This window comes from Rhineura floridana, chromosome 1 (genome assembly GCF_030035675.1).
Source record: "Rhineura floridana isolate rRhiFlo1 chromosome 1, rRhiFlo1.hap2, whole genome shotgun sequence".
NCBI lineage: Eukaryota > Metazoa > Chordata > Lepidosauria > Squamata > Rhineuridae > Rhineura > Rhineura floridana.
Window position 1 is genome coordinate 176,374,877 of NC_084480.1, and position 16,315 is coordinate 176,391,191.

Below are 16,315 nucleotides of genomic sequence, written 5' to 3' on the forward strand. Positions count from 1 at the left end.
CCAGCAGGCAGTATTTGTTTCTCATTTTTGCCATTTTTGTTTCTCAGAATATCCAGAAAAATGCAATGTCTGGGGCATTCTGGGAAACAAAAATGGCAGCTGCCAGCAGATAGCTATTGAGAAACAGTCCACCATCATCTTTTCAGATTTTTTAAAAGAAAAAAGTGGCTGCTCTGTATTTACTACCCATAGTAAACTGCCTTTGCTGAACCTTTTGAAGAATTACGTTGCCCCTGAAATACTTCCCATTTTCATCTCTCCTTGTGAATTTGCTTCTCTTTAATTTCATGCTGAAAGTTTTCAGTTGAGAACCTTTGCCTTAAGAGTAGTTTTAACCTAGTCACGGTGTCAGTTTCAGGGAGGGAGAGATAGAGAGAGCATGCACCTCACTTTGCTCCCTGCTCTAACTAAGCGCAATCCTAACCCAGGTTTGATTGTTATGCTAGAGGATGGCAGAACCTTGAGCTTTTACACGTATGTGTGGAGGGGTGCTTTTTTGTAATAGCCAATTCTCCCCTCTCTCTCTCTCTCTCTCTCTCTCACACACACACACACACACACACACACACAAACACGCACATGATTTGGGAAGACAGTTGTAGAAATGGACAGGCGGTGGGGAAGGTAGTGCAGACTACAGTAGGGCCCCGCTTTGCAGCCTTCCACCGATACAGCGGTTGTCAATTGCAGAAAGGCCCCGCTCCTACGGTGCTTGTTCCATTTTTACGGCATTTTTCGGGCGTCGGATGCCATTTTAGACAATGTTAGTCAATGCGTTCCGCTTTACAACGGATTTTGCTTTACAGTGGCGGTCTGGAACGGAACCTGCTGTATGAGCTGGGCCCTACTGTACTTAGAAATGCAAACGTGCTTGCATACATGCCCATACAAATGCCTTTGCCTGCAATCCTTACAACACTTATCTGGGAGTAAGCCCTATTGAATAACACTTATTTCCAAGTAGACAGGTACTGGATTGCACTGCAAATCAGTAAATGGGGCTGCAGTTTGACTTTTAACTGTTCAAGCACTAAACTATTTATGATTATTCTGAAGCTGCTATGCCTGAATAATGTCTGAAACTTCAAATGTTTATGAATAATTTAGTATTCCTTTAGGCTATTTATTGCTGATTGATAGACAGCTGTTTAGATTTGGAAAATAATGAATAATAAAAATATGAATTTTGAAAAGTTAGATTAACATTGTATGAGGGTCAATGCACCGGGGTGTCTTTTCACTTGAGCTGACATTTTCTTATATCCAGAAGTGTATCTTTCCATAGCATACTTTTGCTAGTCCTATTGTTTATTGTCTAAAAAACTGTGACTGTAGAATATATGGTATCTATATAAAAAACCTCATGGTCTGTGCTGGCTTTATATTTACAACAGATGAAATGAAACGAACCAATCCTCATTTTACAGATAGGACACTGGGGTCCAGAGCAGTGTATTAAAGGCTGTCTCCATTGTACCTAAAGATGCAAAAACTAAAGTGAGATTTAATAAATTCATCAGGGGAAGAGGAGAAATGTACCTAGAGTGGAATATTAAGAACATCTCCTTAACCTTCTTCCACTGAAAACCCATGTACCTAACAAGCACTTAACTGTGGTTATATGGTGCCCCATTTTCAACAGGGTATATAGCAGCCAAAATTAATGTGCATATTCCAGAATATAATCATGAAGGTGAGGCCTGGGAATGTATTCCCCTTCCAGTCAAATGCTTTCCCATTTGGTGTTGAAAGATAAATAGATTCTTTCCTAGATACTTGGTTTGTTCCAATTGGGGTATTCCTATAGGTTTGGTCCAATGGAATTGCCACAAACTCTGCCCAATACCAGTTTTTTTGGACTAAGAGAGCAGTTGGGTTGTTCCTCAGAGAACCAAATGTATTCTAGAACTCTCTAGAAGAGGAATAGACAATCTGCATCTGCCCATATTCAGTCCTCCCAGCATTTCTCCCAACATACTAGGGTTGCCAAATGACCAGGAAAAAAATGTCTGGCTGTTGTGTTTTGCTTTTGGGCCAGTTACTAAAAAAGCAAGGCTGTTTTTCTCACCTCAACAATTCTTGGACCCAGCAAATCATTACACAGCATCACACTGGACATGCTCTGTGATCTGCCTTGTGACTCAGAAGCCTCCAACTGCAGCCAAACCATGTACCAGTGTGTGTGCTTTTTCTAATTTCATTAATTAATTAATGATTAATTAAATAATTAATTAACATGTTTATGATCCATGTAGTTTTCAGCCGTTGCCATGTGGTGACTCAGCCATGTGTTAGTTATTCTGGGGGAAAAGAGGAAATAACTTTCTTGGGGAGAAGGGCTGATGAACTGAATGCACCCTGTGGGCTTTACACTGCCTCCCCTCGACTTAGGAGACTTTCTCAGTGATCTTGATAGCTTTCAGATTACTGTCAGCCTATGAAAAGCAGGATGACTAAGTCAATTGATGTAACCACTCCCACAGATCTTCTGGTTTACAGAGGACCTGAGGCAGATGAAAGAGGAGAGCCTCTATAGTAGGTGGCCTTAACAAACTACTATTCTCTATACCCCCCATCCATATTACAGAATAATTATATTGGTGCCTTACAAGGTGGTTGTCAGGATAATTAATATGAGGCACTTTGATTACTTGAAATGTGCTATACAATGCATATTGTTAGATGCTCTCTGCTTCCCCAAGTGGTGAGAAGCCAGAGGTATTACAGCCAGGGTTTACTTTTCTTGAGGGAGCCAGTGTGGTGTAGCGGTTAAGGTGTTGGACTACAACCTGGGAGACCAGGGCTTGAATCCCCACCTAGCCATGAAGCTCACTGGGTGAACCTTGGGCCAGTCACTGCCTCTCAGCCTCACGAAAACCCTATTCAGAGGGTCGCCATAAGTCGAAATCGACTTGAGGGCAGTACATTTACATTTTTTTTTACTTTTCTTTGACTAAGAGAGCACTGGAGGGTGTCTTTGTAATGTTAGCAGACAGACAGACAGACAGACAGATAGATAAAGGCAAAGCTTATAAGAAACAAGTAGACTCCTAAAAACAGGCAGCTGATTCTCAGAGAGCAACGTGCAGCTTTCTATAACTGCACCTGAGTTTCAGCTAAATTCATAGCTCTCTCAGCTTCTTTCCTTCCATCTCCAAGACAAGCTGCCCATTTCACTAATTCACACACCCACCTACCTTGCCAGAGCACCTGCCTGAGACCCCACCCCGATCATTGAAGAAACTGCCCAGAGAGCTTTGGCTATGGGGCGGCATATAAATGTAATAAATAAATAAACCATTCGTAATCATTAAGGAATATTAACTTTCTTTTGTTATACGTCTGATGACTTATTCACAGTGATCAAGCCAGCCAAACTCTCAACACTTAATAAGTATTAACATCTAAGGTTGGGTTGTTTTTAAGATGGTTTCAGCTTATCACCTTCATTTTAATAAGTTATTTTACACAGCCTTCTGAAGATAGAAGACTTGAAATAAATAACGATAGATCCAGCTTGGGACTTGCCTCTCTAATAAGTGTCCTCTTTATGCGTCCTTCCTCTTGCTGTTCCAGAGTGATTACTCAACTGACACCGACAGTGAAGACCATTTCCTTATGATGCCGCCTAGGGACCATCTTGGGCTCAGTGTATTCTCCATGCTCTGTTGTTTCTGGCCACTGGGAATTGCTGCCTTCTATTTGTCACATGAGGTAATGTAAAATTTTATCATCTCATTTAGCAATATGTGCAGGCATGTACTGTCCCATTTATATTGTGGTAAGAGCATGCCAAAGGCATCCAAAGACTAGATAGACAGAGCTGAGTAGGGCTTCTGATGCAGATGGCAGGATGACCTTGTGTCTCCATTTTTATATACTGCAGCAGGATGCTGCATAGCAACTATTACTCTCTCTGGTTTGACATTCTAAGCTTGCTCCACTAACTATTCACAAGTTCTGTCTTTGGTATTTGAAATACCCAGAGTGCTGTCAGTTAGAAGATGGGATGTTAACATTATTTATTCCCGGTACTTTGTTGGCTTTACTTTTGGTTGAACATGCATAAGATTGTACTTCAGAGCTTCATTAAGTAAGAGCTTAGAATTTTAAAAAGCCTTTGTTATTAAAATTTGATAAAATACTGAATGCTTCAGTGTGCCATCCCCTACAAACTGCAAAAGAAGAGAAGTAGCACTAAAAGACTAAGAGAAAGTGTGGATGCATGGAGGATATGTTGTGTGCAAGCACAATATGCAAATCTATAGAACGTGGTTGTTGCCTATATGGTGCAGCAGTAAATTTTCATGCTTTTTGGTCCATGTGAATGTGTAAGTCCCTTAATTTTTCTCTCAAACTGAATGTATTTCTGACCCTAGAATAGAGTCCAAAGCACAAAACCAAGTCTGTTTCCAATATGAGACCAAAAAAGCATTGCAGAGGCTCTTTAGTGCATTTCACCCATCTGCAGATATTGTTAATGCAAGATAGGATTAAGAGTCCATCTGGTCGCTTCCATTGCTATTTTGAAATGCTCGATTAAGGCTGCAATCCTATACCTACTTACCTGAGAGTAAGCCCCATTGATCTCATTGGAGCTTGTTAGTAGACGTGTACAGGAATGTACTGTAAAACTTTCCTCTTGGTGCTGTTGTTCTCTGATCTAACACCTCTATCCTTCCACTGTGTGTGTCTTATTTTACATAGATTTTTTTTAAAAAAGAATAGTTTTATATAAAGCGCCTATTTTGTTTTAGCACTACAGAAATAAAATTAAATGGAGGAAGGAAGTGATTCAAATATGCATTCTTGCGACTGAGATTTTACAGTTTCTTTATAGGCTGATTTAAGCCACTGGCTTCCTTTGTTGCTTCTTACAAAACCCCGAAAAATATACCCATCATCCATGGGATCACTAAATGTCACCCATCCCTATGAACTGCTGCCGTGCTTTCCATTTGCAAGCTTGTACAGTGCTATTGCAAATATATTACTGCAGAGAAAACCATAACATATTGGAAACATCCTATGCAACTGGGCGAGGATCCTCTTAATGATATGCTAGATGATAAAGACATTTAAAGATTATTGATGCTGAAGGATCCAAGACCTTTACAAGGAAGGCTGCACTGTTATCTTTAATTCTGTCAGTTCTTGAACAAGCTGCCTTGCCCCGTGCTATTACTGATGGGAAGACCCCAACTTAGAATTCAGTTTGTGTTTTGTGCTTGCCTTTTCTTTATTAAAGCTCTTGGACTGCTACTGAAAACATTTCAGCCTGAAGACTGTGTTAAATTGGTTCATCAGTCATCTCAATGCCAACTGCAGTCTAGCTAATGGGTTTGTTTTTTTCAACAAGGAAACTACTCATAGTCACTGCAGAGGTGCAAAGGAGGGTTGGTGTGTGGGGGGGTGTCTTAGCACGAGGCCCTGGGTGTCTCCGGTAGCAGAAGTTGCCATTAAGTATGGCAGAGTGACCCTAAGGTGATCTATTCTAGTCAGAGCATGCTATAACATGCACTAATGCTCTTGTGCAGCTCCTATTCATTTCAGTTGTGCTTGTGCAGGATAACTTACCAATAGATTGTGCCCTGTGTAATTACTGGGAAGGGGATTCCCATTTGGAATTTTCTTTACAGGCAGCAAAATCTTTTGGACTGCTCCTGGTTGTATTCGCTGTCTGTATTTACATTAATTGTTTGTATTCACATATTTTAATGAAGGTAATGATGTTTGTAAGATGATATTGTACTTTGACATTTGTGTTTTGCTGAGTGGAAAGGCAATCAATAGAGGGGGGAGATTCTGCCAGACTTTAACAAGAAAAGCCATGTCTATCTGCATGACAAAGTGAGCATGTCCTGTGCCGTAGAAGCATTATTCTTCAATAGACTCTGGATACCCATATCTTTTCCCTTGTTGGGGATGGAGAAGGGTAAAAGAAGCTCGGAATGGGAAACTTTGTAGCAGTTTCCCACTGCAATTTGCACCTTTAGCTGCTACATGTGTAAAAAAAACCTCTGAAAAAACAGAATGGAGCCACATAATATGTACTGTCTAACATCCATCCGTGGATCCTCCGTAGCGGAGAGTGGTAAGCGGGGGTAATGCAGCCGAAGCTCTGCTCATGGCCGGAGTTCAATTCCAATGGAAGGAGGAAGTCGAATCTCCGGTAAAAGGGGTCGAGGTCCACTCAGCCTTCTATCCATCCGTGGTCGGTAAAATGAGTACCCGGCATACGCTGGGGGGTAAAGAAAGACCGGGGAAGGAACTGGCAATCCCACCCCATATATACGGTCTGCCTAGTAAACGTCACAAGACGTCACCCTAAGAGTCGGAAACGACTCGCACTACAAGTGCGGGGACACCTTTACCTTTTTAACATCCATTTTAAACTGGAGACATCAGGGATTGAACCTGAGACTTCTACATGCAAAGCATATGTTCTATTATGACTTAGCATGGCAGAAGAGTTCTGCCTAGCCTTTATTAGCACAGCAATAATTTAAATACAGTATGCTTATTTAGACATGCTTCTCGAAACGTGATGGTGGTTTGTCCTGATAATGTCATCATTTAAATCCTCTGCTGTAATACAGTGAATTAACCCATCAGCAATTTAAAAAACAGTATGCAGTACATTTAACAGTGTCACTAATGCTGTTAGCAAGATATTCATGATTAGGATTGCCTTCATTTAAATAAATAAATAAATAAATATGGACCTCCAAATGAGATAGGTACTTAAGTGCTAGGAGAGGATGATTAATTTTTATACCCTGTGTTATTTTCTTGATTACCCCCCCCCCAAAAAAAAACCTATTTACCTTATAAGAGAAAACTTAAAAGGTATCATATGGGCACCATTCTGTTTTTCCCCACTGGACAAATATTCACTTCTGAAGAGTAATTCTTATTGGGAAAATGGCATGGGGTAAAGGGTTATACCCCTCTTCTTCAGTACTACAGCCTTGATCTAATTAGAAATCTCCTATAGCTTCTATTAATTGTTTGTTTGTTTGTCTACCATGGGAGATATTAATCACGGATCTCTTGCATCACATCTGGCTTGGCCCAAATGCTGCAATCTTAAACTTACCTATTAAACGTAACTAAATCCTATTGAAATAAGGCCTTTATTTCAGAGGGAGTGACAGTCCCTGTGGTCTCTTCTTTAGATATGTTGAATGTAGCTTTCTCTTGTCATTTGGTCCTGCACCTTTTGTTAGAGCCATGTATCACATTAGTGACAGCGTATAGTTCCTCCCTGCTGTTCCTAGAGCAGTTTACAATGTTTACAAATATTTACAAATGGATTGTAGGTTTATTTGGTTTTCACTAGGTTTGTTTGACTCCAGCTTGATATGATTCATCTGTGCATGCCAGAAATGGATACCAAGTGGTGAGGACAGCTAAATTATAAACTTAGAAAGTCATCAAATGTGCCATTTTGTCTGTGATGGAGTGATCCCTTAACCTCTTGTGCCAAGATGTAATAATAGGAGGAATTTGATTTCATAGAATGAAATCCCATCAAATGGGATATGCCCATCAAATCCAACCTCCTGCTCAATGCAAGAATCCAGCATGGGGCTGTCCAGCTATGTTTTTGGCTACTTCCACCTGAGCAACCATTTTAAAAGCCCATACTGCTATTCTTTTTAATCTATGTGTACAACATTATTTTTTCTCTTTAAAACTGATAGTGCACCATATCTAAGTTTACTAAAGAGAGCCTTTTTCCCCCTCCATGCAGACAAACAAAGCCATTGCCAAAGGGGACTTCCACCAAGCAAGCTCCACTTCACGACGAGCTCTCTTCTTGGCTGTGCTATCCGTCACTATTGGAACAGGAATCTATGTAGGGGTTGCTGTGGCCCTGATAGCCTACCTGTCCAAAAATAATCACTTATGAAAGTCAAAGAATTGGACTGCTATAAAAAGCCACAGGAGGCTTATTTCAAATCTTATTTCAAATATCACTAATTCTGATGGTAAGGAGGGATGCTGTAACTTTGTTCAAGTAGGATTCTGAAGAAGAATGTTCTGGATCTTTTCACCCCCTTCAGTTCACTTTGAATGTCGGCAATACTGTCACGCAAGAAGCCAAGACATCCAGGTTCTTTCCAAGGTCAAGAGCTCTCTCTTCAGAACTCATTACTTTGCTAGCTCTGTAGTTTGCTGCTAGGCTGGGTTGGACCAAACCCAAAGGGAGCGTTATCGCCTCTGTTCCCCTGAATGTGAGATTTATCTGTGCAAAGTTGAGAGACATCTGAATGTAGAGTGCAAAAGTTTGATGGCCCTAAAGAGACTGTTTCCTGCATCAGAAAGCCAATTCCTCTCTTGGTTGTGGATGGTTAAGAGAACAAAACAGCTGGCTCAGAGCATGTTCATGTATATGGCACAAATATGAACTGCGAAGTGCATGTAGTATAGGATAGCACAGGGGGAGGGCTTTAGGAAAAAACAGAATGATCAGTTCTTCTGTTCTGTCATACCCAGAGGAGGCTAACCGTGAGGCAAAACGAGTTGGCTGCCTAAGGCAGGCAGCACGTTTTCGATATCATCGGAGAAGGAGGGAGGGGGATCAAACTCATGGAGTAAAGCTGTTGTGAAGGCTCCCTGCATAAGCTCCATTGAGATGAAACGGTGGTGCACAGAAATAGAAATGTTCTTGTGTGGCTCCTGTTCATTTAAGTGGAGCTTACATAGAGCTTTCTGGTGCATTGCTGATCAGAGGATTTGTCCCTCTCAGGTGCCAAAGTGTCTTGGACTAGCCCTGTTCCCACTCTGAAAATGACTCAATTGCAAAGCATGCACCTCTTCCAGGCAGCTTCTTCCTTAATGAAGGGACTTCTTCTGCAACTAAACATAGGAAGCCTGTCCACAAATGTCATGGCAAGGCATGAACTACCACATCACAGCATGGACCAAGAGGCTTGGTAAAGGACATTGGAATGCCATTCTAATGGCACAAGAACTTATTTTTGGTTTAGAAACTCTCAGCAATGCTGTGATACATCCCCCAGTCTCTAGTAGTGACATCCCCTTGAAATAAACTTCAGTGGGTAATGGGTATATTGTAAAAAATGTAATGAATATTAAAGATAAGCTGAAAATAATATTTATTTAGTGTACAACAGTGTATTCCTATGCTTCTATTCCTTTGATGTTCTTTTGATCTCCTGAAGCAACATTTTAAAGACTTCTGTGAAACCATGCATTGCAATGAGCCATTACGTTTATTTTAATCAAGGATGCTACTCTCAGGCGCTTTTAATGCTGAATTTGTTTCTTTTTTTAAAAAAATTGTGTACATTGGAATTAAACATACAGATGCGGAACTATTTTTTTTTTGCAAGTCCAGACAGTTAATTAAAATATAAGAAAAACAGATGCTGGTTCATGTAACTTGTCTACTTGATAGATCTTATGTGATCAGAGTTAGCAAAATGGGAGCATACTCTTAAGCCTCTGTGCCCAAGTTGTCAGGTTGCATATTAAAGTGAGGAAAGGGGGTCATTTCACAACAGATAAATCTCTGTAGGGAAGCTATTGCCAAGAGGAGAGCCAATGTGGTGTAGTGGTTAGAGTGTTGGACTATGACCTGGGAGACCAGGGTTCAAATCCCCACACAGATAAGTTTCTGCAGGGAAGCTATTGCCATGAAAACCCTATTCATAGGGTCACCATAAGTCAGGATCGATTTGAAGGCAGTCCATTTTTCAGTGTCAAGAGACTTCATTATAAAATTCTGGGCCTTCACCACAACATCCCTCCTCCCTCCGGACATGAAAGGGCATTTTACTTTGGTTGTGCGTATGTTTCCATATTTATTTTTTATAATATTAAATATATATCATTTGGGATAAATTTCATCCCTGAAAAATCTCTTAATGGAATTAATTATTTGAGCTGGAGGCAGGATTTTAATTTCAGCTGCCCGCTCCCACAGTTACATTCCTAACCACTGCTACAATCCCAGGGCTAAACAGGGCCCTTAGGGAGAAGCCTGCTGTCTCCTATCCATGGAACTCTTACTGGCCATGTGATAGTTGCTTAACTTCTGGGCTCCTAGTAGCACAACTGGGCTATTGTTGGCTTTTGATTTGGTGCTGTTGCTGTGATTTGCGATGATTGGTGCTGCACTTTCGCAATTGGTCTCCATGGAAATGAGTGGAAATGGACTGCCTTCAAGTCGATTCCGACTTATGGGCAACCCTATGAATAGAGTTTTCATGGTAAGCGGTATTCAGAGGGGGTTTACCATTGCCGTCCTCTGAGGCTGAGAGGCAGTGACTGGCCCAAGGTCACCCAGTCAGCTTCATAGCTGTGTGGGGATTCAAACCCCGGTCTCCCAGGTCATAGTCCAACACTCTAACCACTACACCACACTGGCTCTAGAAATTGTTATTACGGGTTGTTTCAGTTATGTAACGGTTGGTGTGGGACTGCTGGCTCAGGGTAATAAGAACAGGGATGGATGAGAATTGCGATTCAGTTTGCATTTCAAGCTGAATCTATCAAATCTGCACTTCTCAAAACAATGTGAGAACCAGAAGAAAGCCATCCTTCAAAATTTGCACTTACTAGAATTTTGTAGTGAAGTTCGCCAACCAATGTTTACAAAAATGCATATATTAGGGGAAAGCGTTCTTAACAATGAATATATGAGTGAAAATAACATGCAAAAATGGATTATATAATGATAAGTGGCTTGCAGAAATTGCACATTAGTCAAAACTGCATGCAAAAATGTGTTTATTAGGATAAATTCGTACTAAAATGGTGGAGGATTTTTTATTTTAAAAATCGCAAATTCCTGCAGAAATGTGGAGAGCTGGATTTAAGATTGGAAAAATGAGAAACTGAGAGAACTGAAACTGACAGATCTTTCCATCCCTAAATAAGGATATGACATACAAATGTAGGCCTTTCCTACTTGTGCTGGAACAAACCAAGCTGTAGTGGTGATCATCCTTCCAGGATCATAGAATCAAATGAGTTGTTGTTCCCACAACAATCCTATATAATAGATTAGTATTTATTTTTACTCCACCCTTCAGGGTATATACCTTCACAAGGTGGCTTACATATATCATACCCTGCCCCCTTTACAAACAGAATTGGAGTGGAGAGAGAAACCAACTTGCCCAAGGCCACACAATGAGTCCACATTAAAGATGGATCTTGAACCCAGATCTTCCAGAGGAAAGCCCTCACTTTCTGTTCACTGGGCCACATGTTGATTTTCCCTCTAGAATCTTTGATCATAAAATATTTTCTGATTACATTAATGTAGCTCAGTGATTTTGAAATGTCACATTGATTTGTCTGTGGGGGAACCTGCACATCTGTCATGGAAGAAGATTCTTGGACATCTTCAGATCTGACTCTTGGTTCATGCATAGCATGCTGGCAAAACCTCTTGGGTCTTACTGGTTTATTTATTATTTATAAAAATATTTGTATACTGCTATTTCTTTAAAAACATCACAGCAGTTTACAACATGTTTAAAACAACAGCAACCATAGAATTTATTTTAAAAAACACATTTAAAATACTGTATGATAAAAACAAAGGCCAATTGTTGTGAAAAAAGCATATTCTTAATCGCTAGTGAAACACAAAGGTTTTCAGCAGATGTCTAAAAGTTAAAACAGAAGGTGCCTGCTGAATCTCTGTTGGCAGAGCATTCCAGAGAACTGGGCTGATGACACAAGGCTGGATTTCATGTTGATGTTAAATGAGCCTCACCAACTTGGGGGACAACCAGAGTCGCTCCTGCAGAAGATCTCGGTGATCAAGCTGGGATATAAGGGTTTAGGCGGTCCCAAAGACAGCCAGGACCTAAGTTGTTTAGGGCTTCATAAATTAATACAAGGACCTTGAACCTGTCTCGATAGCAGATAGGCAGCCAGTGCAGATGTTGTAAAAGTGGTGTCACATGTTGTTGGCCATAAGCTCCCATCAGCAATCTGGCTATGGCATTTTGCACCAGCTGGAGCTTCCAAACCAGGGCCAATGGCAGCCCCACATAGACCACAATGCAGTAATCCAGCCTCAAGGTTACCAATGCATGGACTACAGAGGTCAGGCTATCCCTATCCAGGAATGGCCATACTGATGAACCAGACAAAGCTGCTAAAAGGCACTCCTAGCCACAGAGGATACTTGGGCCTCTAGTGACAAAGATAAATCCAGGAGTATCCCAAGGCTACAGACCTGGTCCTTCAGAGGGAGCATGACCCCATCTGGAACAGGTAACCTGCCTATCTCCGGGACATGGGAACCACCTACCAGAGAACCTCCATCGTCTCAGGATTCAAGCACAGTTTATTGGCCCTCATCCAGTCCACTACAGCATTCAGACACCAATCCAGTGAGTTCACAGCCTCTCCTGATTCAGATGTTATGGAGAAATAGAGCTGTGTGTCATCAGCATGTTGCTGACACTTTGCTCCAAAACTCCTAATGACCACTCTCAATGGCTTCATATAGATGTTGAATAGAATTGGGGAGAGAATACTACCCTGAGGAACCCCATAGCACAAGTGCCAGGGAACCACTCTGGCTAGCTTTAATAAGCCAGGATGGACAAGGATCTAATGAGAAGGTGGTCAGGTGCATCACTGCAAGTATCTTGTCCATATCATCAGGCCGCATTAACTAGAATTGATCCCACAACACTGTGTTTGATGTTGCATTGGACTCCTCAGCTGGCACTGCCATAATAGTAGCATCTAAATCACTGCAGAGCTGAACAACTTTGTCCTCAAAGTGTTTATCCACTTGGTTACAGCTGGACACTGTGGGCTGCAGTGGTCCATCCCCCTGGTCAGGAGTGACCATGGTTCACCATGCAAACTAACAACACATCCTAGAAAGCACACAACAATCTCCACATGTTACAGGAGTCTGTCTTGCTCTCTCCTACTATCACTCTGCCTTTAGCAGAAAGGGATACATTTTCTGTCACACACTCTATAATAATGCTACTTTGGGGACTTTGCCTTATTCCCCCCCCCCGCCCAGCCTTTGCTAACCAACATTCAGGTATACAGTCAAGCCTCAACATCCCCCCCCGTATCTCTCTTGTCTCTAAAAGATCACAGCCCTGGGTTGGACCCCTGTAACCTGTTACAGTTACTCCTTCGGGTACTCTGCCGCCACCATTGAGACTGTGTCCACCTTGGTTTATGTCTTGTCCTCCTTTGAACTTTTTGCAATAGCTGGCCAAGAATCAAGCATGTTTTAAACCAGACAGTTTTATTTAACAGAGGATATGAATGAACAAGAATACTTTTAACTCATATCTTAAGTGTGTGGTTACAAACTGTAGTTCTTCAGTTCATACAAAGTACACTCACTAAGTTCCTTAACTACTATAAGTACAACCCTGCCTCCCAACCCACTTCCAGCTACCTCTCCAACCCTCTCCCTCTCAAGTCTGTGCCCTATGTCTTCAAACATCAATTCCCTATCTGCCAGCTGTCAAGCACTCCCTTATAAACATTCAACCCCAAGACATAAAGCCAATCACAAACCAGCCTACAACAACATTCTGTCTCACTCATTACCCCCTCCCAACACTCATCACTTACCTTATTCATTGTAATATTCTAACTCACCATATATAACATAACACAATGCATAGGGCATTTTAAAATACCATCACAGAGACCATTACATAGACCATCACAAGTTATTTGTCAAGAAGCTTCTAGGCATGTTGTTTGAGGAATCCCTGATAGAAATTTCGGTGGACTCAGTTTGAAAACTATTACCATATAGTGAAATTCTATGCATGCTAACATAGCATAGGAACCATATAGGAAAAATCTATGCATGCTAACTCTCATTGACTTCAGTAGGACTTATTTCCAAATGCATGTACATTAGCTTGCAATCTTATATAAGCAGAACTAATTCATGTTCCCCGTGTGGAAAAAGCCAACTTTTTCAGGGTTGATAAAAACCACCTCAGAAAAAACAATGACAGCCCTGCATTAATAAGGTTTCAAGCATACTGACAAGCAACCAAAATGTCTAGTAGGTAAGGAGCAGCCTCTGCCACTCCAGAAAATTTATTTGCAAGCATCTCAGGCGGAGTGCGTGAGTTGCCTTTCAAAAGGGAACTAGACATAAATCAGAGGCTCTCTTCTGAAAGATGGCAACGAATAATAACACAAAGCCATTTGTCATACACCGTGATGCTCTGCATGGAGCAGTAATTATGTAGCCATAGGTATGTAAGCAAAGTTTGCCGTATGTGACCTTTGATAGCATCAGGAAAAACAAACCCACAATAACTTCATTCTATTTCTTCAATTGAGGAAAAGGACTGTGTGCATGTGTAATTAAATCTGAAATAAAATTCTGTGTCACATTCTCCCTACAAGTGATGGGAAGGGGGGGGGGATGAAACAGCATCTTTCTGCCTTGTTCACTGAGCCTGTATGTTGTGCCTCCAGCATCCCCAGACAATTATGCACAGACTCAAGGTCTGAATATAGGACATACGCACACAAACTTGAACTATCCAATCAATATCCCTTCTCTTGTAATTCACACTGCAATTTGAGCCTATGTGCTGGTGTTTTATGCATGTACATCCTTGTCAAACATTGCATTCATATGTGGATATCTGAGGTTGTTGGGCACAGAACAGGAATGCCAGGGGGCAGGGTAGGAAGGTGCAGTCTCCTTCTGACAGCATGCATAGAGACAAGTTTATCATCAAGGAAAGGGGAATTTCAGCAAGTGCTGCTTGCTATGCAGGAATGAGGAAAAACTGCTGAAGTTCCCTCTTTCAAACACGACGACAGGAAGCAGCATGCCCTTGTTTGCATGTTGCTGTAAATACCAGGCTATATATTCCCTAAAAAGGAGCAGGAGCGGGATGGATATTTCTTTGTGTCTCTAGCATTCAGGATTGGACCCACAGATTAATGGAAGCAATAAGATAAAGTATATATGTAAAGAAACAGATTTTCATAGTTTCCGGTGTTAGTTGTTTCTGCAGGGGCTCCTCATAACTTCTCTTGGCTCAACATAGGCGGAAGGAAAAATACTGTATTTAAATTTTCTGAACAGGCCCTTGTTCCAGGCAGGCTGGCAGGCAGGCAGACAGGCTCGCTTGTCAGTATTCAGACTTTGTATTACAAGCCTCCCACACTAACACAAGAAAGTGGAAGGGTCTGAGCTGGATCTGACCACATACAACCCTAATGTATATTCAGTTCAGTGTGCTCATTGTTCTTGAATTGCTCAGTGACTATTATACCGAACAAACCTACTTCAAAACTCATAGTCCCATTAACAGAACAAAATATTCCCTTTGTGTGGCTACACATTCTAAAAGAACCTGTATAGCCAAGTTCTTTCGGAAGCTTTACGCCAACAGTGATTCTTGTCCTTTGATTATTCTTTCCCCTCACTCCCCTCTTCCATTTAGTGAAAAATTGTTTTTAAAAAGAATAAATTTTCTACCAATAGCTATGGCAACAATGAGTTTTAGTTCTTATCGAGGAGAAGGGTTAACACATGTCCTCACCCCAAAACCTTGGCATCTAGATCTCCTAACTTTCTATCTCTGAATTTAGTTGTCTATTTTGGAGTCTGTCATTCCATTAAAGTCTTTCTGCTACAACCCTTTCACTTTCTTTCGTAACACAAGGGAAGCATGAGTTTGCCTGCACATGTACGCAGTTGTTGTTTTTCTCAAACCATAGTCCTAACAATATTATCTGAGTTTCCTGTTTGAGGAGATGAACTGATGCTTTTATGTGTCATGTTTATTAAAACCTCAACAGTCTTTGAGAAATGGTGGGGAAAAAGAGAAGTGTTATGGATACTGGAAATGCTGGAGCAACATAGCATGCAGCCACAGTGCTTCACTGCCAACAGATTTTATTAATGAAGGTAGGAAAGCAAGACAAAGAAATCTTCTGATCAGTCAGTATTACAAATATATAAACAAATTCCAAAGTGACCAGGTTACTGGGGAAAACTGAAAGCTCTGACAGACAGACATAGAGGCAGGCTAACTAAACTCAGCTTCTCTTTTAGTTGTAGGAACTGCCAAGGGCACATCAAGCCTAGAATTGCATTTTCAACCAGCAAGGCAAGTCCATAGATTCCTCTTCTGAATGGCCAAAAAATCAGGATTCAATAGGACTAATACCTGAAGCCCTAGGGCCAAATCCAGCCACCGTGAAGAGTCCTGGATGCCCCCACCCAGTTCCTAACCCAGAGGCAAAAGAGATGTTTCGTGTAACTGATGGTCGTGGATATGGCATTTGTTAGCAGCCC

General features: G+C 41.2%; 1 protein-coding gene across 12 annotated transcripts in view; it reads left to right on the forward strand.

Moving 5' to 3' along the window:
* SYNDIG1 (synapse differentiation inducing 1) overlaps nt 1-9,362 on the forward strand; it is a 57,029-nt gene extending 47,667 nt beyond the window's left edge. For all 12 annotated transcript variants that reach the window (XM_061587555.1, XM_061587626.1, XM_061587582.1 and 9 more), the window contains 2 exons: nt 3,577-3,714; nt 7,757-9,362. In XM_061587555.1, coding sequence (XP_061443539.1) covers nt 3,577-3,714; nt 7,757-7,915 — 297 coding nt within the window. In that variant the 3' untranslated portion in view covers nt 7,916-9,362. The remainder of the gene's footprint in view (nt 1-3,576; nt 3,715-7,756) is intronic.
* The last annotated feature ends 6,953 nt before the right edge of the window (nt 9,363-16,315 follow it).